The sequence below is a fragment of the Erythrolamprus reginae genome, chromosome 6, assembly GCF_031021105.1.
Source record: "Erythrolamprus reginae isolate rEryReg1 chromosome 6, rEryReg1.hap1, whole genome shotgun sequence".
NCBI lineage: Eukaryota > Metazoa > Chordata > Lepidosauria > Squamata > Dipsadidae > Erythrolamprus > Erythrolamprus reginae.
The window spans coordinates 76,672,355-76,699,102 of NC_091955.1; the positions used below are offsets into that span (position 1 = coordinate 76,672,355).

At 41.0% G+C, this 26,748-nt stretch overlaps 1 protein-coding gene across 1 annotated transcript in view; it reads left to right on the top strand.

Annotated features, from left to right (window-relative positions):
- The first annotated feature begins 203 nt into the window (after window positions 1-203).
- The window catches only part of SVOPL (SVOP like), a 30,556-nt gene continuing 4,011 nt past the window's right edge, over window positions 204-26,748 (top strand). Inside the window, exons 1-11 of the mRNA XM_070754971.1 lie at window positions 204-275; window positions 5,103-5,227; window positions 5,675-5,738; window positions 9,566-9,691; window positions 12,676-12,804; window positions 16,264-16,337; window positions 19,064-19,269; window positions 21,984-22,095; window positions 24,285-24,366; window positions 25,072-25,161; window positions 26,399-26,512. Of these exons, the coding sequence (XP_070611072.1) occupies window positions 204-275; window positions 5,103-5,227; window positions 5,675-5,738; window positions 9,566-9,691; window positions 12,676-12,804; window positions 16,264-16,337; window positions 19,064-19,269; window positions 21,984-22,095; window positions 24,285-24,366; window positions 25,072-25,161; window positions 26,399-26,512 (1,194 nt within the window). The remainder of the gene's footprint in view (window positions 276-5,102; window positions 5,228-5,674; window positions 5,739-9,565; window positions 9,692-12,675; window positions 12,805-16,263; window positions 16,338-19,063; window positions 19,270-21,983; window positions 22,096-24,284; window positions 24,367-25,071; window positions 25,162-26,398; window positions 26,513-26,748) is intronic.

The following is a 26,748-nucleotide window of genomic DNA, read 5'->3' on the forward strand; positions in this document are numbered from 1 at the left end:
CAATAGAAATCTGGTCATTCCCATGCTGATTATTTTAAGAACATTAATAATTGACCAGATAAAAATTTGTGATGGTACAGGTAGAAAAGACAGAGCTTCTGGAAGACAGAGCTAAATGTGTTTTAATGTTAGTTTCTCATTCATTTGTGTATTAAATCACTGTTTGATCTTGCTTGGAACTGAACATGATGACTTTCTTCCAGATGGTTTTTTTTGGCTACATGGTGGCTAGTGTAACATTTGGGATGCTAGCAGATAAATTCGGTCGTTGTAAGGTAAGTGCTTTTTTAAAATGTTTCATTTAATTTTTTAATAATAATTTTATTATACTGTTCAGTTACATACTGAATAATTCTAATCGTGCTTTTGCTCTTTACTCTCTCTACCTTTTTTAAAAAGTCGTTTTTCTCCAAAGATTGGACAAAATTCACCTGATGAATGTTACAAAACGTGTTGATTCAAAGATTCTTAACAGTTAAATCAATTAAAGTGCAATTCCTAAAGTGATGAAAACTCACTTTTTTGTCCAGCTCTTAGTTTATATAGCCAGTGATAGTGAACCTTTTTTTCTTTGGGTGCTAAAAGAACGTGGGTGCACACTATCACATATGCATGAGTGCCCACACCCATAATTCAATGCCTGGGGAGGGTGAAAACAGCTTCCCTCGCCTCCTGGAGGCCCTCTGGAGGCCAAAATTGGCCTGTTTCCCAACTTCTGGTGAGCCCAGTAGGCTCATGTTTCGCCCACCTCTGGCTCCAAAGGCTTCCCTGGAGCTGGGGGAGGGTAAAAACACCCTCTCCCATCCCCCCAGAGGCTCTCCAGAAGCAAAAAGCATCCTCCCAGAACCTCTGTGCAAGCCAAAAATCAGCTCGCCGACACACATATGCATGTTGGAGCTGAGCTAAGGCAACAGCTCCCGTGCCAGCAGATATGGCTCTGTGTACCACCTGTGGCACCTGTGCCATAGGTTCGCCATCACTGATATAGGCTATATTATGACTGAACTTAAATGAAATCCTTTGAGTTCCATCTTCTCTATTCACGAGCCAACTGCACAAACCTCAGTTCTGCAGTTTATTTACTGTAGGAGTCCAGAGTGCTTGTGGGCAATCTCACAATCTCTCCTTTGCCCAGAAAGATTTCATGGGCCAGAACTTATCTTCTGGTCATTGATCTCTGCTACCGTGTATCCTTCAGGGATCTCCAGCTCATCATGTTCTCACTGAAAGTTCTCATATTGATCTTCTTATATGGTATCATTAAACTTGTAAGAAAGAACATATCTTTTCTTTTTAAAAATAAATAAATAAATTTTATTAGTTTTTAATAATGACAGCGGATATACACTACACAAAAGACAAGTGCACGGTGATATGTGCTCCCACCACCAAACATCATTCATTCAGACCCCTCCACTGAAATGAGGGTGTACTGATTTATATTATTTTAAACCAAGAACATTACCATGTTTACAAATTACAGAGTGATTCCAGTTTATTCTTTATAACTCAGTCTCGAATTCTACTAACCGTAAAACCTCTATCCCTGTCCCATCTTCCCATAATTTTTTTTCACTTTATTTTCATTCATCATATTCATTTTTGTATCCACAATTTCAAATTGAATGTGTTCCTCTATGTAGCGGTACCAATTTTGTATTGTCTATTTTGTTGCATCCTTAAAACCTAAGCCTATTACCGCTTGGACAGAACATATCTTTTCTTGATATAGAAAATCAACAGCTGTTGGATGAACTCCACAGGGAAGTATGCTGAACTCAGATTATTTCACTTTATATACTTTCTCATACATCAAATACGTCAATACAAAGGTTTTTTTTCAAATTTGGCTGTAAATTTTGCCTCCAAAATATAATATCCTTTTTATCATAGGCAGTGAAGGGTTACCAAAATGTTTACTATCACACTGTGGGTGTGGCTTATGCATTTTCTTTCAACATCTTTCTGGGCAAAATGGGTGCTTTGGGGTGGAGCTCCATTTTTGCTACCCCACTGTGTTTTCCCCCATCCGGGCAGTAGCCCACCCCTGATAATAGACCAATACAGTGATCCCCCGATTATCGCGAGGGTTCCGTTCCAAGACCCCTCGCGATAATCGATATTTCGGGATGTAGTGGTGCGGAAGTAAAAACACCATCTGTGCATGCGCGCCCCTTTTTCCATGGCCGCACATGCGCAGATGGTGGAGTTTGCGTGTGGGCGGCGGGGAAGACCCAGGGAAGACCCAGGGAAGGTTCCTTCGGCCGCCCAACAGCTGATCTTGCCGCTCGCTTGCAGCACGGCAGCAGCGAGGAGCCGAAGATGGGGTTTCCCCGTTGCTCAGGCAACGGGGAAACCCCATCTTCGGCTCCTCGCTGCTGCCGCACTGCCGAGCAGATCAGCTGGTGGGCGGCCGAAGGAACCTTCCCTGGGTGCCGCCCGCCGCTCGAGAGCAAGAGGGGGAGAGATAGAGAAAGAGAGAGAAGGAAAGAAAGAGATGAGAGAGGGAGGAAGAGAGTGTGAGAGAGGAAGAAGCAAGATAGAGAAAGAGAGAGAGAAAGAAAGATGAGAAAGGAAGGGAGTGACGTCATCGGGTGGAAAAATCGCGATATAGCGTTTCGCAATTATCGAGATCGCGAAACTCGGGGGATCACTGTAATGTAAAAGCATATGTTCTACCAGTTTTCCTGTTTTGCACAATTTTATAGCTTTTCACTTCTCTATTTTCTTAACCTTATGCACACATACTATATATATGTATGATGGGTTCCTCCCTTTACAATCGCTTCCTATGTGCTAAAGAAAGCATAAGCGAGAATATTTTTTTACATGCTGAGGCAAAGTTCTTTTATGCTGAATGAAGCATTCATTCGCTTCTCCTTAGTTCCCCTCACCATATTTACATACATACATTTTTTGCTACACTCATCTATATATACACACACATTTATTTCTGCACATATTATACATATACAACAAATCAACATCTGAAGTTGTGGACGTTCTTACCTGCTGAAAACTTTTTGAATTTAAAGAGGATGCCATCTTATGCTTTAAAAGTTCACTTACTGAAGTGTAGGACAAAAGCTTCCATGATCCACAAAGCTCTTCAAACTTATTTATTTTCCTTGCTCTATTTCACTACTTTTGAAATATTCACAAGTATTTCTTTATAAATTCATCATTCAACATTTTTCTCTTATTTTTTTGGAGCAAGCACTCTTTTATATGCATATTTTTCTTATCTACAACTTCATCATTCCACTAAATATCTCATCAGCAAAACTACATAGACACTTCCTGGTTCACCAGTTGGGGTCCTATTTGGACAGGGAGTCATTTCTCACAGTCGCTCATGCCCTCATCACCTTGAGAATGCAGTCGCGAGTGCAATCATGGGCCTCCCCAGATATGCCCGTGTTTCATCATCACTCCGCGGCTTGCACAGTTTCCTGTCACAATTCGAAGTGTTGGTTATGACTTATAAAGCCCTACATGGCATCGGACAAAAATACCTCCAGGACCGCCTGCTGCCGCACGAATCCCAGTGACCAATTAGGTCCCACAGAATTGGCCTTCTCCGGGTCCCATCGACAAAACAATGCCATCTGGTGGGACCCAGGGGAAGAGCCTTCTCTGTGGTGGCCCAGGCTCTCTGGAATCAGCTCCCCCCCGGAAATTAGGACTGCCCCGACCCTCCTTGCCTTTCACAAACTTTTGAAAACCCATCTATGTCGCCAGGCATGGAGGAATTGATATATCCTTAGCTGTCTTGACTTTATGTATGGTGTGTTTGGGTGGTATGACTGTTTTTAATAGGGGGCTTTAAAATTGTTTTAACATTAGATTTGTATATGATGTTTTACTTGTTGTGAGCCGCTCCGAGTACTTGGAGAGGGGCGGCATACAAATCTAATAAAAATTATTTTTTTTATTATTATTATTATTATTATCTCCACATTTTGTAACTTAACAGCTTTCACTTTGATCCTTAGAGTTTCCATATTATTTTTCATTGTATTCTCATTTATTCTGTTGGAAAATTTATTTGTTTCCTTTCTCTTCCCTTTCCCCCCACCTTCTCTTCCAGCAGTTGTACTTTCATTATTGTTTCTTTAACTTGTTTTGTTTTCTTCCTATTTCCCCCCCCCCAAAACTCCAAGTTAATAGTACTGTACCTTTTAGATTTACATTCATTTCTTTGTCAAATGTAAGCTGGCTGGGTGACTTTGGGCCAGTAACACTCTCTCGTAGTTATGTTTACTATCTTAAGTTATTTATAAAAGTAACTAAGGCAAGATAAAAAATAATAACAATTTATCAATTTAATTTTAATTAAATTTCACTAAAGTAGGTGAACATCATATTTTATGCATTTTATCTGGAACACACACACGCACGCACGCACGCACGCACGCACACACACACACACACACACACACATATATATATATATATATATTGATTGATTGATTGATTGGATTTGTATGCCGCCCCTCCCTGGAGACTCAGGGCAGCTAACAGCAACAATAAAGCAGTGTACAATAGTAGTCTGATGTTAGAAACAATTAAAAACCCATTAATATAAAAAAAACCCAAACATACATACATACATATCATGCCTAGAATTGTAAAGGCCTAGGGGGAAGAGGGTCTCAATTCCCCCCATGCCTGATGGCAGAGGTGGGTTTTAAGCAGCTTACGAAAGGCAAGGAGGGTGGAGGCAATTCTAATCTTTGGGGGGAGTTGGTTCCAGAGGGCCGGGGCCGCCACAGAGAAGGCTCTTCCCCTGGGTCCTGCCAAGCGACATTCTTTAGTTGACGGGACCCGGAGAAGATCCACTCTGTGGGACCTAGCTGGTCACTGGGATTCATGCAGCAGAAGGTGGTCCCTGAGATAATCTGGTCCGGTGCCATGAAGGGCTTTATGCAATATAGTGACACACATTCAAGAAATATGTATTTCAGTGCAAGCTTAATTATGTTTTTTTCCTAGTGTGAAATGTTCAGAACTCATCTGCAAAGAAAACTTGAGATAAATATCCTACAGTGCTAAATGTTGCTTTGAAGTCAATGACTTCCTGTCTATGAATTGTCTCCCAGGTTTTAATCATCTCTTTTGCGTGGGGAGCCTATTTCTCTTTGCTGACATCGTTTTCTCCTTCGTACGTCTGGTTTGTCTTTCTTCGAGCCCTCGTAGGATGTGGCGTATCAGGTCATTCACAAGGGTAATGTCATAGTGCAAATAATAATAAGAGAAATGTCAGCATTCTCATGTGATGTTGTGTACATTCTGATGTTTTTAATGCATGCATATTTTACCATAGGATCAGAACTCAGAAGTACTATGGGTATAGCCAATTGCATATAATATTTATAATCTTCCAGAGCAGATTAACATATATTTCTTACTTTTTCAAGTTCTAGGTTTAAGCCTAAAATAAAACAGTTCAGTTATAATTGATGAGTGTTGCAATAAAAAAAAACAGTGAAGGCTTGGGTTGGGTTTGTTTAGGTGAGGTCAGATTGATTGGGTACTTTGTATGAATCTGGTCATTATGCCTACTTCAACAAACTCTTATTAAAACAAACCTGGAAGTATTTGGACCCAATAAATAACATTTCTTTTTCTTTCATTAATCTTCTTATCTTCTTTCCTTACCTTTTTTTTAAAGGCTTATAATAAAAACAGAATATTTGCCCACAAAATACCGTGGTTATGTTTTGCCATTATCACAGGTAAGCCAAAAATCTATTTGCTGAGAAATATATCAATACAGTGTTCCCTTGACTTTCGTGGGGGATGCGTTCCGAGACCACCCGCGAAAGTTGAATTTCCATGAGAGAGATGCTGAGAGATGCGGAAGTAAATACACTATTTTTGGCTATGGACAGTATCACAACCCCTAAAGTGCAATTTCCCCTTCCCTTAGCAACCATTTAGATTATTACTCACCATGTTTATTTAAAGTTTATTAAAAAAATATTTAATAAAGGCGGACGAAAGTTTAGCGATGACATATGACGCCATCGGGCGGGAAAAACTGTGGTATAGGGGGAAAAACAGCGAAGTATTTTTTCAATTGATATTTTTGAAAAACCGTGGTATAGACTTTTCGTGAAGTTTGAACCCGCGAAAATCGAGGGAACACTGTATATCACTATTTATACCAACAAAGCATACTTCAGGCTGTATTAAAAACCATTAAGAGTTTTTAAATGGGGAAAAAAAGGTTTATAAGAGGCAAAGATCTGTGCAATTTTGCGTGGATAATTTTCTTTCATTTTTCTTATATCGAAGTGGTCATGGACAGTCAATGAAACTGAATAGAGGTTAAGGACAGATAAAGTCCTTCTCCATACATTGGGCAATTACAGTGATGGCATTTGTTGCGAGAAGTTGTAGGGATAGCTAACAATTTGAACAGTTTTCCAAGAAAGATGAATTTTTAGGGGATACAGGTATAACTGGCCTCAACTAAAGAGAAGGTCAAGGGATGACACCTCCAAAAGAAGCATGCTTCCCGTTCCCAGATCATCCCCTCTGAATGGGGAGTAAATCAGCTGCTTCTTTAAGACCAGATAAAACAGAGTTATCCATATCTGATATGCTGCTCTACTTTATGGTGATGTGTGAATATTGCCTGCATCATTTTATGAAAGCAAAGTAGAAGAAGTAAAAGTCCCTAGAGTTGGGGAGAATGGTTGGGAAGAGAGAATGAGACAGAGAGTTTGTTGCCAAGAAAAAAACAACATAAGATGGAGGGATGGAGCTCAGCTCAAAATAAATAGGAATAGCACTCTGACTTATGTATTGTTTCACAGTGCTTTGCAGTTGTTGTGGTTGGTTCACAGCCAGCTCCTTTAATCAGAGACTCTGAAGAGGAGGAACTGATCCATCTGAGCTGTCAGAGGAGTCAGATAGTGAGGAGGAGATGGATATTGAGGGTCCTGCAGAGAATATAAAACACCCAGCTAGGGCCTTGTCTGGGTCTGGTGAGGAGGAGGAGATTGTGGATCCTACTTTAGACGCACAGGTGAGAAGAATGCGTGAGAGGCAAGAGCAGATACACAGATGAAGAAAGAGGCCTTGAATACTGCAATGCACAGTGTGTAATCACAGTGTTCAAAAGGGAAGGAAATTGGAAGGTTCCCTTTGCAGGAAATCAACATTTATACCTACAAGAGGGAAAGAGCAAGTTCAGAGTTTTTCCTTCTCTCAAATATTGCTGCAAAAAATATAGTTTTGAGAAGTCTGAGTATTTCTGCTTCAGCCAAGCTAAAGGCTTTAAGTTACAACTCTGTTTTTGGAACATTCCTTATCGGTTTTGCCACTCGCTTTGAATTTTGGCAGTCGGCAGACATTATTTGCTTTAATTTGTGCTTTTCAACAAGTTTGCTTGTACAATAGACTATTATACTTCCCAACTCTGTGTCTGATTGCTAATTGCTGTCTGGTCGTGGAGTCAATAAAACAACAGCCCCCTCTAAGTGGTTTAGAAAGTCATCATATTGCCCCCAATAATCTGGGTCGTCATTTTACATACCTCGGAAAGATGGAAGAGCCTGGTCAGATTCGAACTGCCAAATTGCAGTCAGCAGAAGTAGCTGCAGTACTGCACTCTAACCACTGCACCACCTTGGCTCTTGTTATGGGTGGGTGTTGGTGGGAGGTATCATTACTGAATTGTAATGGTTATGGGTTTCTTAAGCTGCCTTAAAAGTTTTTCAGGTAGTCCTCAACTTACAACCATTTGTTTAGTGATCATTTGAAGTTACAATGGCACATTTAGACTTAGCATTTAGACTTATATACCCCTTCACAGTGCTTTACAGACCTCTCTAAGTGGTTTACAGAGAGTAAGCCTGTTTTCCCCAACAATCTGGGTCCTCGTTTTACTGATCTTGGAAGGATGGAAGGCTGAGTCAAACTTGAGCCTACTGAGATTCGATCTGCCAAACTGCTGGCAGCCGCTGATCAGCAGAAGTAGCTTGCAGTACTGCACTCTAACCACTGTGCCACCGAGTCTCAATATCCCCATGGTTACGTGATCAAAATTTGGGGGCTTACAACTAACATGTGTTTATAACAGTTGGACTAACTAGGGTCATATGATCACATTTGTAACCTTCCCAATCAGCTTCTGACGAGCAAAGTCAATGTGGGAAGGTTTGTTCAATGACCTCATGGTTCATTTAACAATGCAGTGATTCATTTAACAACGGTGGCAAGAAAATGCCATAAAATTAGGCAAAATTCACTTAACAACTGCCTTGCTTATGATCAGAAACTTGGAGGGTCGGTTGAAGACTACCTATAGGAATACATAGTCAGAAGTAAATAAAATCTGGGATCCAAGGAACTTTCTTAGACATCTCCATCTGCTACATTTCATGGGATTTTGACCATCTACCTTTGAACTCTCACAAGCAGTTGTTGATATTGCCCAGGGTTCTATTGAAGTCCATTACACCTGACACAGTCTTTTCCTGTCCCAATCAAAGGAATTGGAAATGTTTACTCCCTTTTTTCAGTATTAATTTCTCTTGCAATGAATAATTGATTTATTGATTTCAATTCAGCACGAGCAAGTGGGATGAGGTTAGAGCTATCATTAAATAAACTTGTTAAATATAATTGGGAAACTTTTAGCTCTGTACAAGTTTTGTTCTGTCGGGCTCTCTGGCAAAATCCTCCCGAAAAAGTCAGATACAAATTTCAGACACACACATGTTTGAAAATTCAAAACAATGTTCTTTATAATGAAAATTCACTTAAACTAAGCCCTCTTTTGGTATAGCAAAGAGCACTCATCTCCAAACAAACTGGTAATTTGTACAAGTCCCTTATCAGTTCTGAGATACTTAGCTTGCAGCTGTGAGGCAATTCACAGTCCTTCTTCTTTCACAAAGTGAAACACACTTTGCTCTGGTTTAGTTTCAAAGCGGGGAAAAATCAACACACAAAATGTCAAAGTCAGTAAAGCAGTCACGAAACACAACGATCAGATAATCCTCCACAATGGCCAAACCCACAGGCTGCTATTTATAGCAGCCTCACTAATTACCACAGCCCCACCCAACCACAGGTGGCCTGATTTTCTTTGATAATAATCTCTCAGTTGTTGTTGCCTATGCATCGCTCTCCACATGCGTATCATTAACTCTTGTTCTGAATCCAAGGAGGAGCTAGATAATTGATCTCCTTCTGAGCTGTCTGCCACACTCTCCTCCTCCCTGTCATTCATGTCTTCTTGGTCAGAGAAGCCTTCATCAGCAGATTCCACCGGGGGCAAAACAGGCCTGCAGCATGTGGATGTCTCCCCCACATCCACAGTCCTTGGGGCAGGAGCAGGGCCAGAGCTAACCACAACACATTCTGAGAAAGATTGAGAGCTGACATTCAAGCTTCAAGAACCAACCGATAACCATTTTGCTTAACTCAATATTTTAATTGTGTTTTATGCAGCAACTCAGTTTAAACAAAGACGTGGATATTGAAAGAATGTAAAGATGTAGAAAACCTCATTGTCTCCTAATCCATCCTTTGTTTTTCCATTTCACAGGTATTTTGGTTGTCAGGTTCCTTATTAATTATTGGATTGGCGTCGGTTGTTAACCCAACTCTTGGCTGGCGGTGGCTGATCCGAATTGCTTCTATTCCAGGCATTCTACTTCTCCTCGTATTTAAGGTCTGAAAGACTTCAAACTTAGTTTTGCAAATAGAGAGTTAGGTAGAAAGGTATGTGGTAGTAGTGGGTTCTAAAACCCATTGCTATTGGTTCGACACAATGCTTCTATGCATGCGCAGATGTGCCCCAGATAGGTAGGCTGAGCCTTCGGCCACTGTTTCTACCATTTTTCAGAACCGGGCCAATACGGGAGCAATCCCCATGTTACACCAACACTCCGCAGTCTGCATTGGTTGCCGATCAATTTCCGGTCACAATTCAAAGTGTTGGTTATGACCTATAAAGTCCTTCATGGCATCGGACCAGAATATCTGTGAGACCGCCTTCTGCTGCATGAATCCCAGCGACCGATTAGGTCCCACAGAGTCGGCCTTCTCCGGGTCCCGCCAACTAAACAATGTCGGTTGGTGGGCCCCAGGGGAAGAGCCTTCTCTGTGGCGGCCCCGACTCTCTGGAACCAGCTCCCCCCAGAGATTAGAACTGCCCCTACCCTCCTTGCCTTTCGTAAACTCCTCAAAACCCACCTTTGTCGTCAGGCATGGAGGCATTGAGATATCTCCCCCGGGCCTATACAATTTATGTATGGTATGTTTGTAGGTATGTCTGCTTAATAATGGGGTCTTCTTAACTACTTTAAATTTTAAATTGTAAATTATTAGATTTGTTATGAATTGTTTTATTATGTTGTGAGCTGCCCCGAGTCTATGGAAAGGGGTGGCATACAAATCTAATAAATCAATAAATCAATAAATCAATAAATCAATAAATCAATAAATCAATAAATCAATAAATCAATAAATCAATAAATCAATAAATCAATAAATCAATAAATCAATAAATCCACCACTGGTGTGTGGGTATGTATATGTGTAGATAATTCTTGTTTATAAAGAAATTCATAGATGCTGGCAAATTATCAACATTTTTATCAGCTAATATCAGGCAAAATGCTCAACTGTATCTGTCAAATTCAATAGATTTAGTTTGTGATAAAGAGAGCATTGTTGTGCATGCTTAGCTTGAAACTCTTCTAAAGAGGATGAACCTATCATAATACAGAGAGCAGAGGTAACTTCATATCTGAAACTTATTTGGATACAGAAGCAGATTTTATATCCCAATCCTTTCATATGGGAAAAAAAACCTTTCAGACTGAATAGTAATTCAATAATTAGTAATTTTCCAACCAATCGATGAAGTAATGTAGGAATATCTTGTTTCTAATGAAAAGTTATATAAATGAAATTCCTAGGTGTGGAGAATAATAATAATTTTATAATAATTTATTAGATTTGTATGCCGCCCCTCTCCAAAGACTCGGGGCGGCTCACAACAACAATAATAACAATGTTACAATGTAAACAAATCTAATATTAAAAACATCTAAAACCCCCAACATTTAAAAACCATGCACCACACGCATACCATACATAAAAATATAAAAGCCTCAATTCCCCCATGCCTGGCAATACAGGTGGGTCTTAAGCAATTTACAAAACACCAGGAGGGTGGGGGAAGTTCTAATCTCTGGGGGGAGTTGATTCCAGAGGGCTGGGGCCACCACAGAGAAGGCTCATCCCCTGGGGCCCGCCAGGTAACGTTGACCCAGAGAAGGCCAACTCTGTGGGACCTTATCAGCTGCTGGGATTCGTGCGGCAGGAGACAGTCCTGAAGGTATTCTGGTCCAATGCCATGTAGGGCTTTATAGGTAATCAGCAGCCAATGCAAGCCATGGAGTGTTGGAGAGACGTGGGCGAACCTAGGTAACCCCACAATGGCTCTCGCGGTCGCATTCTGCATGATCTGAAGTTTCCGAACACTTTTCAAAGGTAGCCCCATGTAGAGAGCATTGCAGTAGTCGAACCTCGAGGTGATGAGGGCATGAGCGACTGTGAGCAATGACTCCCTGTCCAAATAGGGCCGCAACTGGTGCACCAGGCGAACCTGGGCAAACGCCCTCCTCGCCACAGCCAAAAGATGTTCCAATGTCAGCTCTGGATCGAGGAGGACACCAAAGTTGCGGACCCTCTCCGAGGGGGGCAATGATTCCACCCCTAGGGTAATGGACGGACAGATGGAATTGTCCTTGGGAGGCAGAACCCACAGCCACTCCGTCTTGTCGGGGTTGAGTTTGAGCTTGTTGTCACCCATCCAGACCCCAACAGCCTCCAGGCACTGGTACATCACTTCCACCACTTCGCTGACTGGAAGCCTCCATAGGGCCTCTCTAGGAATCTCCTGGGAGGAAACAGGGCCAGAAAAGGCGGGAGAAGCCTCCGTGGGGCGTCTCTAGGAATCTCCTGGGAGGAAACAGGGCCTCCACCCTCCCTGTGGTTTCCCCAATCACATGCATTATTTGCTTTTACATTGATTCCTATGGGAAAAATTGCTTCTTCTTACAAACTTTTCTACTTAAGAACCTGGTCATGGAACGAATTAAGTTTGTAAGTAGAGGTACCACTGTATTACAAAAGTGCTCTGATGCCAACTTAACCTACAAGTGAGGAAAAGGGAACCTAGGGGTGACTTCCAAAGCCAAGAATGCCAATTGTATCCCAGTAACTTTCTGGCTAAGAAACAGTCCATTTTACATTACTCTCTGTGCTAAGTCATACAAAATGTTTATGCTTCCATTCTGTTTGGACACCAATTTTATTCAGACAAATTGGTAGACTTGTAATTGCATACATAAGCACCAGTATTCATTTATCTTTTGGGGGTTTATTGGAATTGTTTCTAGCTATAGTTGTAATTTGCGGATTAGCACTTTCTATTACTTTCTGATACACTGTCCGAAAATGGCTTGTGTGTGGGCAGAAAGCATTGTACAAATTGCTCTGCAGTGACTCATCGTATTGATCTGAACGTTATAATGCTAAAACAGATACCACATCGAATCCAGTCTTTATTACAACAAGAGTATAAGATTGATGGTGCGCTGGAAATGCTGGTGCTTGTTTATCTAACTCATTTGTATTTTGCAGTTTATCCCCGAGTCTGCTCGATATAACGTATCTTGTGGAAATGATAAAGCGGCCCTCGCTACTCTCCAGTGGATTGCTAAAATGAACCGTTCTGTTATGCCTGAAGGAAAGTTGGTCGAAACTGTTGAAGTAAGTTTTTCAATATTTTTGTTAACCTCCTTCCTCCAAACCATGAGGTGCAGACTGATTCCCATTATTAAATTATCCATCTGCTGACTATCCAGCCATTAAAACGGTGTTTCTCAACGTTGGCATGTTGAGAAATGTGTGGACTTTAAATCCCAGAATTCCCTAGCCATCATAATAATAATAATAATAATAATAATAATAATAATAATAATAATAATTACTATTATTATTATTTATTAGATTTGTATGCTGCCCCTCTCCGAAGACTCGGGACGGTTCACAACACAATACACAATGTACAAATCCAATATTAAAAACAGATTAAAACCCTTATCATAAAAGTTAATCACACAACCCAAGCAAACCATACATAAATCATAGTAGCTATAGAGAATATCAACTTCCCCAAGCCTGGGGAAACCACAGGGAGGGTGGAGGCCCTGTTTCCTCCCAGGAGATTCCTAGAGAGGCCCCTTGGAGGCTTCCAGTCAGCAAAGTAGTGGAAGTGATGTGCCAGTGCCTGGAGGCTGTGGGTTTTTAAGACCTTGCGAAAGGCAAGGAGAGTGGGGGCAGTTCTAATCTCTGGGGGAAGTTGATTCCAGAGGGCTGGGACCGCCACAGAGAAGGCTCTTCCCCTTGGTCCCACCAGACGGTATTGCTTAGTCAACAGGACCTGGAGAAGGCCAACTCTGTGGGACCTAACCAGTTGCTGGGATTCATGCGGCAGAAGGCGATCCCAAAGGTATTCATGTAGCATGCTCCACACATCTTCAACTGCCATGGTTGAGAAACACTGTGTTAAACTATGACAGCAGACTTGATCACCTAAAACAGTGATGGCGAACCTATGGCACGGGTGCCACAGGTGGCACGCAGAGCCGTATTTGGTGGCATGCAAGCCATTGCTCTAGCTCAGCTCCAAAGTGCATGTGTGTGCGAGGCAGCTGATTCTGGGCTTGCAAGGAGGCTCTGGGAGGGTATTTTTGGCTTCCAGAGAGCCTCCGGGGGGATGAGGGAGGGCATTTTTATCTTACCCCGGCTCCTTTGGAGCCTGTGGTGGGCGAAACAAGCCTACTGGGCGCACCAGAAATTGGGAAACAGGCTGTTTCCAGCTTCCAGAGGGCCTCTGGGGGATGGGAGAAGCTGTTTTTGCCCTCCCCAGGCATTGAATTATGGGTGTGGATAGCGCACGCACACTCTTTCAGCACCCAAGGAAAAAAATGCTTGCCATCACTGACCTAAATGGTAGCCTTCTTAAATAAAGTAATTAAAGGCCATAAAGTACAATAATGATGCTTAACTATCTGTTCACATCAATGGAATTTAATTTACTAGATATTACAAAAGACAAGAAGATCTTATTGGTACAACTCTTCTTTTCTTATATACCGTATTTTTTGGAGTATAAGACACATCAGAGTATAAGATGGACCTTAGTTTTGAGAGAGGAAAATAGGGAGAAAAAGTCTACCTACCAGGTATTCATCTGAGTATCAGCTGGTCAGCTTTAGCATATTATTTTATGCCCTGGTTAGGGCTGGAAAAAAAACTTTTTCAGAGGGAATAGCAATGAAAACAAGCCTGCAAAGACTTAGGGCTATAAAAAAACTTGAGAGTAGCAATGAAAAAATCTTGCAAGCCAGAAAGATCGTTCGAACCTTGTTAGGGCTGGGGGGGCAATTTTTTGGGAGGGAATAGCAATAAAAACAAGACTTAGGGCTGGGGGGTAAAAATTGAGTAGCAATGAAAAAAAATCCCGCAAGCCAGGAAGATCGTTAGCACCGCGTTAGGGCTAGAAAAAACCTTCAAAAGGTACATTCAGAGTATAATACACACCCAAATTCTCAGCCTCTTTTAGGTTGGGGGGGAAGGTGGGTCCTTATACTCCAAAAAATATGGTATTCCATTGTTGGCACAACGTATGACACAATCATAATATGTATTGTGCAAGCTGTAGTGAAATGAAGTGAACACTGCAGTCAACTCCTGTTCTGCCGGGCTCTCTGATAGGAGGCTCCCGAAAATTCAAGGGTACAAATTTCAGACACACACACACATTTGAAAATTCAAAACAATGTTCTTTATCACAAAATTCAAAATAAACAAAGCACTCTTTTTGTATTGCAAAGAGCACTCGTCCCAAAACAACCGGGTAGTCTGTACAATTTCCCTTAAGCAGTCATTAAGTAGTTAGCTAGTAGTTGTGAGGAAACTTCACACCCCTTCTTCCAATGAAGTGAGACACACACACACACACACACACACACACACGTTGCTCTGCTTTGGTTTCAAAGGCATGAAAAAGCAACAAAGTCCAGCAACACAAGATTCCTGACGAACTCTGATCAGATATTCTTCCACAATGGCCAAACCCACATGCTGCTATTTATAGCAGCAGCCCTAATTACTGGAGCCCCACCCAAACACAGGTAGCCTCCATTATTTCCTGTAATATGTTCTTACTTGGTCTTTTCTATGCATAATTCTGCGCTTGCGTGGGTCCAAAATGTCATCATCTGAATCAACGGAAGATAAGGGAGATTGACTGCCTGGGCTGTGTGCCAAGCCCCCCTCTGCTGAGTCACTCCCACCTTCTTCTTCGTCTGAGGAAACTAAACCAGTGATTTTCAACCTTTTTTGAGTCGCGGCACATTTTTTTACATTTACGAAACCCTGGGGCACATTGAGCGAGGGGGGGGGGGCGCTAAAAAAAGTTTGGACAAAAAAATTATCTCTCTCTCTTCTTCCCTTTCGCTCTATTTCTCTGGCCCTCCCTCTTTCTCTCCCTTACTCTTTCTCTCTCTCTCTCCATCCCTCTTTCTTTCTCTTCCTTCCTCTTTTTTGCTCTTTCTCTCTCCCTCCCTCCCTCCCTCTATGACTTTCTCTCTCTCTCCTTCCCTCCCTCCATCTCTCTCTATCTCTTGCTTTCTTTCTCTTTCTCTCTCTTTCTCTCTCTTGCTTTCTTTTTCTTGTTCTTTCTCTCTCTCTTGTTCTTTTTCTCTCTCTCGCTCTTTGTCTCTTGCTTGCTTTCTCTCTCTATCTCTTGCTTTCTTGCTCTCTCTCTTTCTTTCTCTCTCTGAGCTTCGCGGCACACCTGACCATGTCTCGCGGCACACTAGTGTGCCACGGCACACTGGTTGAAAAACACTGAACTAAACTCTGAACTGATTCTGTCGGCAATAACACAGGCCTGTGACATGTTGAAGTTTCCCCTGCATCCACCTCCCCATTCCCTGGGGCAGGAGCTGGGCCAGAGCCAACCACAACAACTCCCAATGTCCAAGATGTGGCCTTACAGATGTTTCTGAATTTTATTTTGTCTATGTTTGCTTGGGCTACCAGGAGTTACTGAACTGAAATTTAGATTAAATTCAATGTTTCAAAGCTTGGGATGTGTCTTCAGCACCTGAGCAGCACATATCCTGTGCATTTCTGACTGTTTCTTTAACATATTTCTAGGAAAACCGAGGTAGATTCAAAGACCTATTTGATCCCAAATACTTACGGACATCTTTGCAAATATGGATTATATGGTAATTTCATACGATTTTCTTTTTTCAAACTGCAATGCACGAGGTAAAATTAATGAATGCTAAAGGGAAAATTTAGATTTATTTTGTTTTTGAATGTATTACATAGCTCCCAACTCTGATTAACTTCAGAATAAAAATTACTATTCTGAAGCTAATCAGAATAGCAAGCAATTATTATAGTAATTTAACTTACATTTATTCATTATATTCTCTGTAGGATGCTCTGCTTGGCCTTCTCCAGCCAAGCATCCTTCACGGTTCCATCCATTTGACACATTGAAATATAAATTCTAACCAACAAAATTTTATTTTACTGTTACTTTATCGGTTCTAGGATCAGTGCAAAATTTTAAATCCATTTTGAAATTACGAGAAGTTGAACCATTTAATCCAAGTGTACAAAAGGATTATTTGAATTGCTTCATTCAGTAGCAAACATTTTGTTCATCCTTGCATACTGGAAATTGTATGGGTAATTAATAGTATTTACCAATCCCTTAAAAGTTTGGTGTACTGTTAATTAGTTTGATACCATGAAGTCCTTTCCTGTTCCAGTTGGGACTATCAAATGTACCAGTGGTGGGTTCTAGTTAACTTATCTAGGTCCTCAGCAGTCAGGATTCAGGCCCGGCTACAGCACGGAAACTGCTTTGGTCGCGCTGATGGATGATCTCTGGCGGGCCCGGGACAGGGGTTTATCCTCTGTCCTGGTGCTTCTTGACCTCTCAGCGGCTTTCGATACCATCGACCATGGTATCCTTCTGCACCGGCTGGAGGGGTTGGGAGTGGGAGGCACTGTCCTTCAGTGGTTCTCTTCCTACCTCTCTGGCCGGTCGCAGTCGGTGTTAGTGGGGGGTCAGAGGTCGACCTCTAGGTTACTCCCTTGTGGGGTGCCTCAGGGGTCGGTCCTCTCCCCCCTACTATTTAATATCTACATGAAACCGCTGGGTGAGATCATCCAAGGGCATGGGGTGAGGTATCATCAGTATGCAGATGATACCCAGCTTTACATCTCCACCCCTTGTCCAGTCGGCGAAGCAGTGGAAGTGATGTGCCGGTGCTTGGAGGCTGTTGGGGTCTGGATGGGTGTCAACAGACTCAAACTCAACCCGGATAAGACGGAGTGGCTGTGGGTTTTGCCTCCCAAGGACAATTCCATCTGTCCATCCATCACCCTGGGGGGGGAGTCACTAAACCCCTCAGAGAGGGTCCGCAACTTGGTCGTCCTCCTCGATCCACAGCTCACATTAGAGAAACATCTTTCAGCTGTGGCGAGGGGGGCGTTTGCCCAGGTTCGTCTGGTGCACCAGTTGCGGCCCTATTTGGACCGGGAGTCACTGCTCACAGTCACTCATGCCCTCATCACCTCGAGGCTCGACTACTGTAACGCTCTCTACATGGGGCTACCTTTGAAAAGTGTTCGGAAACTTCAGATCGTGCAGAATGCAGCTGCGAGAGCTATCATGGGCTTTCCTAAATTTGCCCATGTCACACCAACACTCCGCAGTCTGCATTGGTTGCCGATCAGTTTCCGGTCACAATTCAAAGTGTTGGTTATGACCTATAAAGCCCTTCATGGCACCGGACCAGAATATCTCCGGGACCGCCTTCTGCCGCACGAATCCCAGCGACCAGTTAGGTCCCACAGAGTTGGCCTTCTCCGGGTCCCGTCAACTAAACAATGTCGTTTGGCGGGACCCAGGGGAAGAGCCTTCTCTGTGGCGGCCCCGACCCTTTGGAATCAACTCCCCCCAGATATCAGAGTTGCCCCCACCCTCCTAGCCTTTCGTAAGCTCCTTAAAACCCACCTCTGTCGTCAGGCATGGGGGAATTGACATGTTCCTTCCCCCTAGGCTTATAAAATTTGTGTATGGTATGCTAGTGTGTATGATTGGTTTTTAACTTGTGGTGTTCTTAAAATTAATTTAATATTGGATTTGTCTTGTATTGCTGTTGCTGTGAGCCGCCCCGAGTCTGCGGAGAGGGGCGGCATACAAATCTGATTAAACTAAACTAAACTAAACTAACTTCCCTACTGGTTCGCATTGTGTCGGAAGTGTGTCACCACGGAAATGATCCATGGCACATGCGCAGAAGCCTTTGTGCATGTGCAGAGAGAGGGGTTTTTTTGCAAGCTGTGGTGACCCCAGGACTGATTTGGGAGCGTGGACTGGCAGTCATCATTGCCAGTTCAGCAAGCAGTGGCAAATTTCCACTACTGGTTCTAAAGCAACCCACCACTGAAATGTATCCTGTAGATCAGTGGTTCTCAACTTTCTAATGCTGTGACCTTTAATAGAGTTCCTCATTTATTTTATTTATTTATTTATTGGATTTGTATGCCGCCCCTCTCTGCAGACTCGGGGCGGCTAACAACAATGATAAAAAACAACATGTAACAATCCAATTTAATAAAACAACCATAAGTCTAGCACCTATTCTTCCAACACAGCTTTAAGCTGATTGGCAGGAAGGTCAGAGGGACACTCCCACTGATTGGTCGGATTGTAAAAATATGTTCCAAGGTGCCAGAATAGAAGCTTTACTTCCTAACACCATCTTTTCCCATGGTCTTAGGCGACCCATGTGAAACGGTCGTTCGACCCCTAAACGGGTCCCGACCCCCAGGTTGAGAACCACTACTGTAGATGCATCTTATTATCTGTGGAAAATATTCTAAAGAAGGATTGTTTCCCATTGCTAACTCGGTTTGTTTTCTATGACAGGCTTGGAATTTCTTTTGCTTATTATGGTGTCATCCTGGCCAGTGCAGAATTACTGGAGAAGGACCTGGTTTGTTCAATGGGAGGATCAGCTGCAGAGGCAGGGCAGGGTCACCCTCAGGAGGAGTTTCAGAGCCCTTGTCTCTGCCACACCTTTGCACCATCTGATTACCAGATCATGTTCATCAGCACAATGGGAGAAATTGCATGTAATTTCCCATCCTCCTTCTGCCTTTATTTAAAATAAGCGTGGAGGATGGGAAGGAGACCACAAAGTTACCTTGAGTAATGTGCTGCTGCCCCCACGGGGGAGGAGGGCACAGTGGGGGTAGTAAGTTTCTGCACTATTTATTGAATACTTAATAGCTTTTTTATTGTCCTTCCTTCTCTAGTACCTGTTATGCCGGGCTTCACGTTATGAGCCCCAATTAAGTCAGAAATGTAAATTCAAACACACCCGCTGTTGTAAAGTAAACAGAAAAGCTGTTTATCCAAGATAAGGCTGTGCACACACACTTTAAACTGAACAAATTAGCTCTCACACAGATAACCATCCTTGAAAGCTGTGAGACAAAAACAAACAGAGCAGATAAGAGCAGCTGTGAGAGCGTCACAGCCACCTCTTCGAGTGAATCCACAAGATTTACTTAGCTGTGAAATATCCCAAAAAAGTCTGTGAAAGTCTAGGAACAAAGCCAGCACAATATGTCCTTCTCCAAACGGATAAACTCCCACATGTGCTCTCTGCAATGCTGGCAATTTATCAGCAACCCCATTCGCCTAATTGCCTCAGCCACTGGTGTTCTCCCTTATCTCCGAAGATAGCTGCGCAGTTGGTCCCGTCTAGCCATGAACCTTAAAATGTTCCTGTGCTCCTCAAGAAATAATGCTGTCTATCATTTTTTCCCTTTTTGTGGCTACTCAAGTAATGTGACTTAATCAACTGAAAAAGATTCCAAGCACCTATTTGAAAACTTATTTTGCTCGGTAAGCCACTCCCACCCAGTCACATGATCTTTAAGCCACCCCCGGCCACATGATTATCAAGCCACTCCCACCTGGTCACATGGCCGGTAAGTCACTCCTACCTAGTCACATGAGCATCAAGCCACACCCACAAAATAAGCCAGTGTGGCAGTAAAAGTTTTGGCAGCCCATCACTGGTTACCTTCCACAACTAGATGCACACTTACACACATAGATTTTCAGACAGATACAGACTGTTGTGTAACTTTAGGAATTCTGTATGAAAAACAACTCACTTGCTGTTGTCAACTGCTTTCATTAATGTATTTATTTAGGAATGTTAAGACCTGCCCTTAATCTCACTAATTTCAGCTCTTGAAGTTCACACATTATCAAGTTGCCAAGGTTGAGAAACATTGAACTAGATCAGGGGTGGGTTCCACTTCACTACTGTTCTGTCGGGTTCTCTGGTAGACTCCTCCCAAAAATTCACAGGTACAAATTTCAGACACACACACACGTTTGAAAATTCAAAACAATGTTCTTTATAATGAAACTTCACTTAACCTAAGCCCTCTTTTGGTATAGCAAACAAACTGGTCTCCAAACAAACTGGTAATTTGTACAGGTCCCTTATCAGTTCTGTGATACTTAGCTTGCAGCTGTGAGGCAATTCAGTCCTTCTTCTTTCACAAAGTGAAACACACTTTGCTCTGGTTTAGTTTCAAAGCGGGGAAAAATCAGCACACAAAAGGTCAAAGTCAGTAAAGCAGTCACAAAACACAACGATAAGATAATCATCCACAATGGCCAAACCTACAGGCTGCTATTTATAGCAGCCTCACTAATTACCACAGCCCCACCCAACTACAGGTGGCCTCATTTTCTTTGATAATAATCTCTCAGTTGTTGTTGCCTATGCATCGCTCTCCGCATGCGTGGCTGTATCATTAACTCTTGTTCTGAATCCAAGGAGGAGCTAGATAATTGATCTCCTTCTGAGCTGTCTGCCCCACTCTCCTCCTCCCTGTCACTCATGTCTTCTTGGTCAGAGGAGCCTTCATCAGCAGATTCCACCGGGGGCAAAACAGGCCTGCAGCATGTGGATGTCTCCCCCACATCCACAGTCCTTGGGGCAGGAGCTGGGCCAGAGCTAACCACAACAACTACTGGTTCACATTCACAATGAAAATGCATGTTTTGCTCATGTGCGCGCCCCGTCATGTCATGCAAAAGACCCATAATGACCCTCTGCAGGTTTTTTTTTTGCAAACTATGGCTAACAGAGGACAGGTCCGGGAGCATGGACTGCTGGTTATTGCTGCCGATTCGGCAAGCGGTGGTAAATTTCCACTACTGGTTCTACATAACCGGTCTGAATTGACAGAAACCCATCACTGAACAAGATGCTGATCTAGTTACAAAATCCCCGTTTGTTGTTTTCAAGTAATCATAGGGAAGCAATAAAGAAAATAGTTGTCAATAGCACTGGTCAACACAAAAAAATCATCAGCAAATGCAATATGTCTGTTTTATGGAGTTTGATGTGCCGATTCAAAAATATGCTTAGTTTTGCTCTATCACATAAAGTTTCTGATATAGAAGCATTTTTGTTATTACGCTATTTCCACATTTTCAATGCATGTGGTAATTACTGTTTTCCTAATGTCACCGGTATATTTCCTATATCTTATAATAATATTGCTGCTCTATGGAAACTATACCTGCTACAGAAAAACTATATACATTTTTGAAATCAGAACAAAAAAGATTCAGAAAAGTACAAGGTCAACTGCAATGATTACCCAAATTTTTTTTTTGGTAGAGCTGTGTAGTCTTTCCTAAGATGGTAGAGGTGTATGTGTTTTTGTGATAATTATTTAGTAATGATTCAGTTAATTAATTGAATTTTACAAGGTGACATCTTTTTCTCCTTCTTTTCCTTTTTAAAAAATAGTAAATCCCTTAAATATTCTTGTCATCAATTTCCTGGGAAGACGAGTGAGCTTGACAATAACAATGGGATGCACTGCTGTCTTCTTTCTTTTCCTCAATATATGCACCACAATGTAAGTGTCTTGGGTGGGAACATATTATGATGAAATGGCTTGGATTCCAATGCTTGCAACATCTTCTAGCCTCTAGTATAGTCAACCATATTTTGAGAAATGGACATTTAAAACATTTTACATTTAAAATAAGTGAGAATTTCAAGTCTGATGGCATAAGGTATTCTGTTTTTATTTATTTTATTTTTATTTATTATTTAGATTTGTATGCCGCCCCTCTCCGCAGACTCGGGGCGGCTCACAACAAGTGAAAAAACAATCTACAACAAATCTAAATTACTGTTTAAAAATATTTAAAAGACCCCATATTCTAAACATACATACATACAAACATACCATTCATAAATTGTATCTGCCCGGGGGAGATGTTTCAGTTCCCCATGCCTGACGACAGAGGTGGGTCTTAAGGAGTTTACGAAAGGCAAGGAGAGTAGGGGCAGTTCTAATCTCCGGGGGGAGTTGATTCCAGAGGGCCGGGGCCGCCACAGAGAAGGCTCTTCCCCTGGGGCCCGCCAACCGACATTGTTTAGTTGACGGGACCCGGAGAAGGCCCACTCTGTGGGACCTAATCGGTTGCTGGGATTCGTGCGGCAGCAGGCGGTCTCGGAGATATTCTGGTCCAGTGCCATGAAGGGCTTTAAAGGTCATAACCAACACTTTGAATTGTGACCGTAAATTGATCGGCAACCAATGCAGACTGCGGAGTGTTGGTGAAACATGGGCATACCTAGGCATTCTGCACGATCTGAAGTTTCCGAACACTTTTCAAAGGTATTTCCATGTAGAGAGCATTACAGTAGTCGAACCTCGAGGTGATGAGGGCATGAGTGACTGTGAGTAATGAGTCCCGGTCCAGATAGGGCCGCAACTGGTGCACCAGGCGAACCTGGGCAAACGCCCCCCTCGCCACAGCTGAAAGATGGTTCTCTAATGTGAGCTGTGGATCGAGGAGGACGCCCCCTGTTGCGACCAGAGTGGAAGTCTTCTAGTGAAATATCTCTGGACACGTTCAATTGTATGTTTGATATGCAGTGCGAGTTTCAGACAAATAAGTTGTATTCAAGAATTGGTCTAACTAATGTTTTGTATGCTCTGGTTAGTAGTGTAATATTACCAGAGAAGAAGCTACGCAAGATTAGTTACAACTCTTAATGCCTTCTTGACGATGCTATTACAGTGGGCTTTGGTACTTAGATAGGACTACTCCAAGGCCCTTGACAGAGTGAGGGTTGTCTACAAGGTTGTGTCTACTCAGCTTGTATTTTGTGTTCTGATTCTTTTTGCCAATTTGTAACAGAGCATTTGTTGGTCGAGATTTGGAATTGCCAATTGTTTGGCCATTCTAACAGAAAGTTAATATACTAATCAATCACCGATAAAGTTAAGCATGCTGGGAAAATGTAACCATAATGTCACAATATGATGACAACTATTACTTCCAAAGAGAAAGGTCAGGAATCTATTATCAAAGAACAGCATTTAGATAAAGCATTATTGAATAGAAATGACACATTGAGATATTAATCATTTACATGCATTCCAGCATTTTCTGTTGAAAAAAAAATCTTCTCCCAAATAATTCTATTTGACTAGAATTTGGATGATAGGAAATTAAAATTGGATAGGGAACAATTTTTGGAAAGAATGTCAGGATTTTTTTAAAAAAAAGAATCCGAAAAGCTTGTTTTTCAGGCAAATTAGTGGACAAGCATTGTTAAAGTCAAATTAATTGAATTTACAAAAAAAAAAAAAAATCTTGCCTAAGAAACACGTGGAAACCTTTCATTGTACTTCCTACATGATCCCAATCCTGACTAGAGAGAAAAAAACAGAATGTATAATTATCTCATGGATAAGACATTTTGGGATAAACAACGAAGCTAAATGACAGAAATTCAGAATAGTTAACTGGTTACTTATCTGTAATTGATGTTAAACAGCCACCTGCAGTCTTCTACTATTTATATTATAGTTTATTATTTAAGTTATATTTACATATACTATTAGGTTTATGTTATAGAACTAATTTTTGGTAGAAATATGTCCCCCTTGCATTACATATAATCTTTTCTCCTCAATAGCCATTCAAACAATCCAAGATCATATCAGTGGGACACACTACTAAACTATTGGGCTTTGTTATTATATTATTACATTACTTTCTTCATATCTTTTCTCTTTATTTCTAGTACTGGTCTTATTGGTTTCCTCTTTATGCTTCGTGCTTTTGTAGCTGCAAATTTCAATACTATTTATATTTACACAGCAGAGGTAAGACCCTCTTGGTTTATTGAATTGCAAAGTGAAAAACTACATAAATTATGTTTCTTAATAACTTTTTATAACTTATGTTTCTTAATAACTTTTTATAACTTTTCTGCTCAGCAGGATACACTTTGGCCAGTTTACTCAGAACTCTCACTGTTTATTATTTAATTCCATACAAAATAATACGGCATTTCAACCTAAGCCAGGATAGACAGGAACTGTATGCTAACTAGTTGTTTTCAAAGAAGACTTTTTAAAAATTTACTGTATTGAAATTTTTTAAAGCATTTTAAAAATACATTATCTTTGTAAACATTGCTAATTTTATGAATCTGTTCTTAAAAATGAGGGCTAATGTTTTGTACTGAAGTGCTGCACTGGAATGAAATTTAGAGAATTGATATTTTGATCCCAGGAAACTAACTAAATTCAACAAAACTCTGGGATTATCTCTAGGCATAAGATAACCAATTTTTTTTAAATTTTGTAATGCTTAGTTATATTTTTCCCCCTCTGGACCCATTCGGAAGCCGCCCCGAGTCTTCGGAGAGGGGCGGCATACAAATCTAATAAATAATAATAATAATAATTATTATTATTATCAGTAATGTTTTTAAAAGAAAAATTGATGTCATACTGCCCTCAGCTTCATTCAATACTTTTTCTGTCACAGAGGTTATGCTATATGTTTTTACTACTGTCTTATAGGTTTATCCTACCACCATGAGAGCTGTGGGATTAGGGACCAGTGGCTCCCTATGTCGTATAGGTGCTATGGTAGCACCTTTTATAGCACAAGTAAGGCATCTTTTAAGAATTTCACTGCATATATAGGAAAAGATTCCTGGCAAATATTTTTGGTATACTGTATAGAATATATAGATTGATTGATTGATGTTTAAAGATTCAGATTTGTAAGATTCTGGCTGTTTTTATAAATTAATAATTTATTTTCAGAATGTTTGGAGGGACGGAGACATCAAGAAAGCTAAATTGATATTAATGTGCTAACAATGCAGAATCCTGTTTTGGTTATGGTACAAATAAAGGGAAAAATGTGATAAACCTTTTCATTTAAAAATGAAAGGACAAGTTTTTTAAAAAACCTTAATTGCAAGAAATACTCAAAACAGCACCACTCATTTATTGAAACTTAGAAGGTACAATATGAATAAATATAACAATTCGGCAAGAAGTTAGGAGAAAGGGGTTAATTTCATCGGCTGCTTAAATATCATTTTATATTTTATTATAAAGTATACTTTCTTAATTAAAAATACTTGATATTAACTCACTAATAGGAAAGTGATTCTAGCTCATCTTTATTTTAGTGGAGAAAAATGAAATCCTTGAACTTTTCCAATAAAACCAACAGAACTGAATTTGTATAGGCTGTTGAATTTATAAATAAATGAATTCATAAGACAGTGAACTACTCTAATAATTTCAACAGATGCAGTATGATGTAGTTCACAAAAGCTTGTGCCGCGATAAATGAAAGGGCCATTATAAATTTAATATTACTTGCTGAAAACGTATAATCTCCTTTTCTACTCTAGCACAATGCTTAAGGTGGCTTACAACATAATTAAAAACCAGGTATAATATCATTTCAAAGAAATGAAAAAAGATGTTCAAACTTTTCCTTTTTATAGCTTGAGGAGAACTTGCAGTCCCCTAGAGCTTCGTGTGGAGGAAATGAATCTCATAATATATTACTTAAAGCAACAGCCTTGTATTTTCCTAACTGAACCCTTTTAAAAGCTATAATTTATTCCTACATGCATGTGCAAATTGTAATAGCAAATTTACTTCCTCCACAACCTGCCCCCCATGAATAAACTTTCCTTACGAAAAATTTGGTATTGCAATTCCATGCTAACGTCCTCCAAATATGTTCAGTTCATGTCTGGAAAGATAAGTTCTATTGAAAGACAAGTTCAATCCATAAAATAAATAGCCCAGAAAGGATTTACAGATGAATTGTCAGAATTGCACGACAGCATGACACTACTAATGCATTATCTAATTGTAGGTACTTATGAATGCTTCTTTCTTGGGGGCAATGTGCCTTTTTGCCTTGGTTTGCACTGTGTGTGCTATCTCTGCATTCACTCTTCCAATAGAGACCAAAGGGCGATCGCTTCAGGTGGGTAGTTCATTTTGCTTCTGAATAGAAGGGTCCCAAAAAGAACTCTTTTCCCACCTTTGGTTCCATTAACAAATATAAAGCCCTTCCTGACATTATTTTAGGAAGTGAAATTATTTTTAAAGACTTTTGTATGTGAAGTCAACTACGGCATGATCCCTAAAACAAATGGCTAACAACTTGATAATGCAATAATTCAAAAGCAAATGCAAATATAGGCAGTTCTCATCTTATGA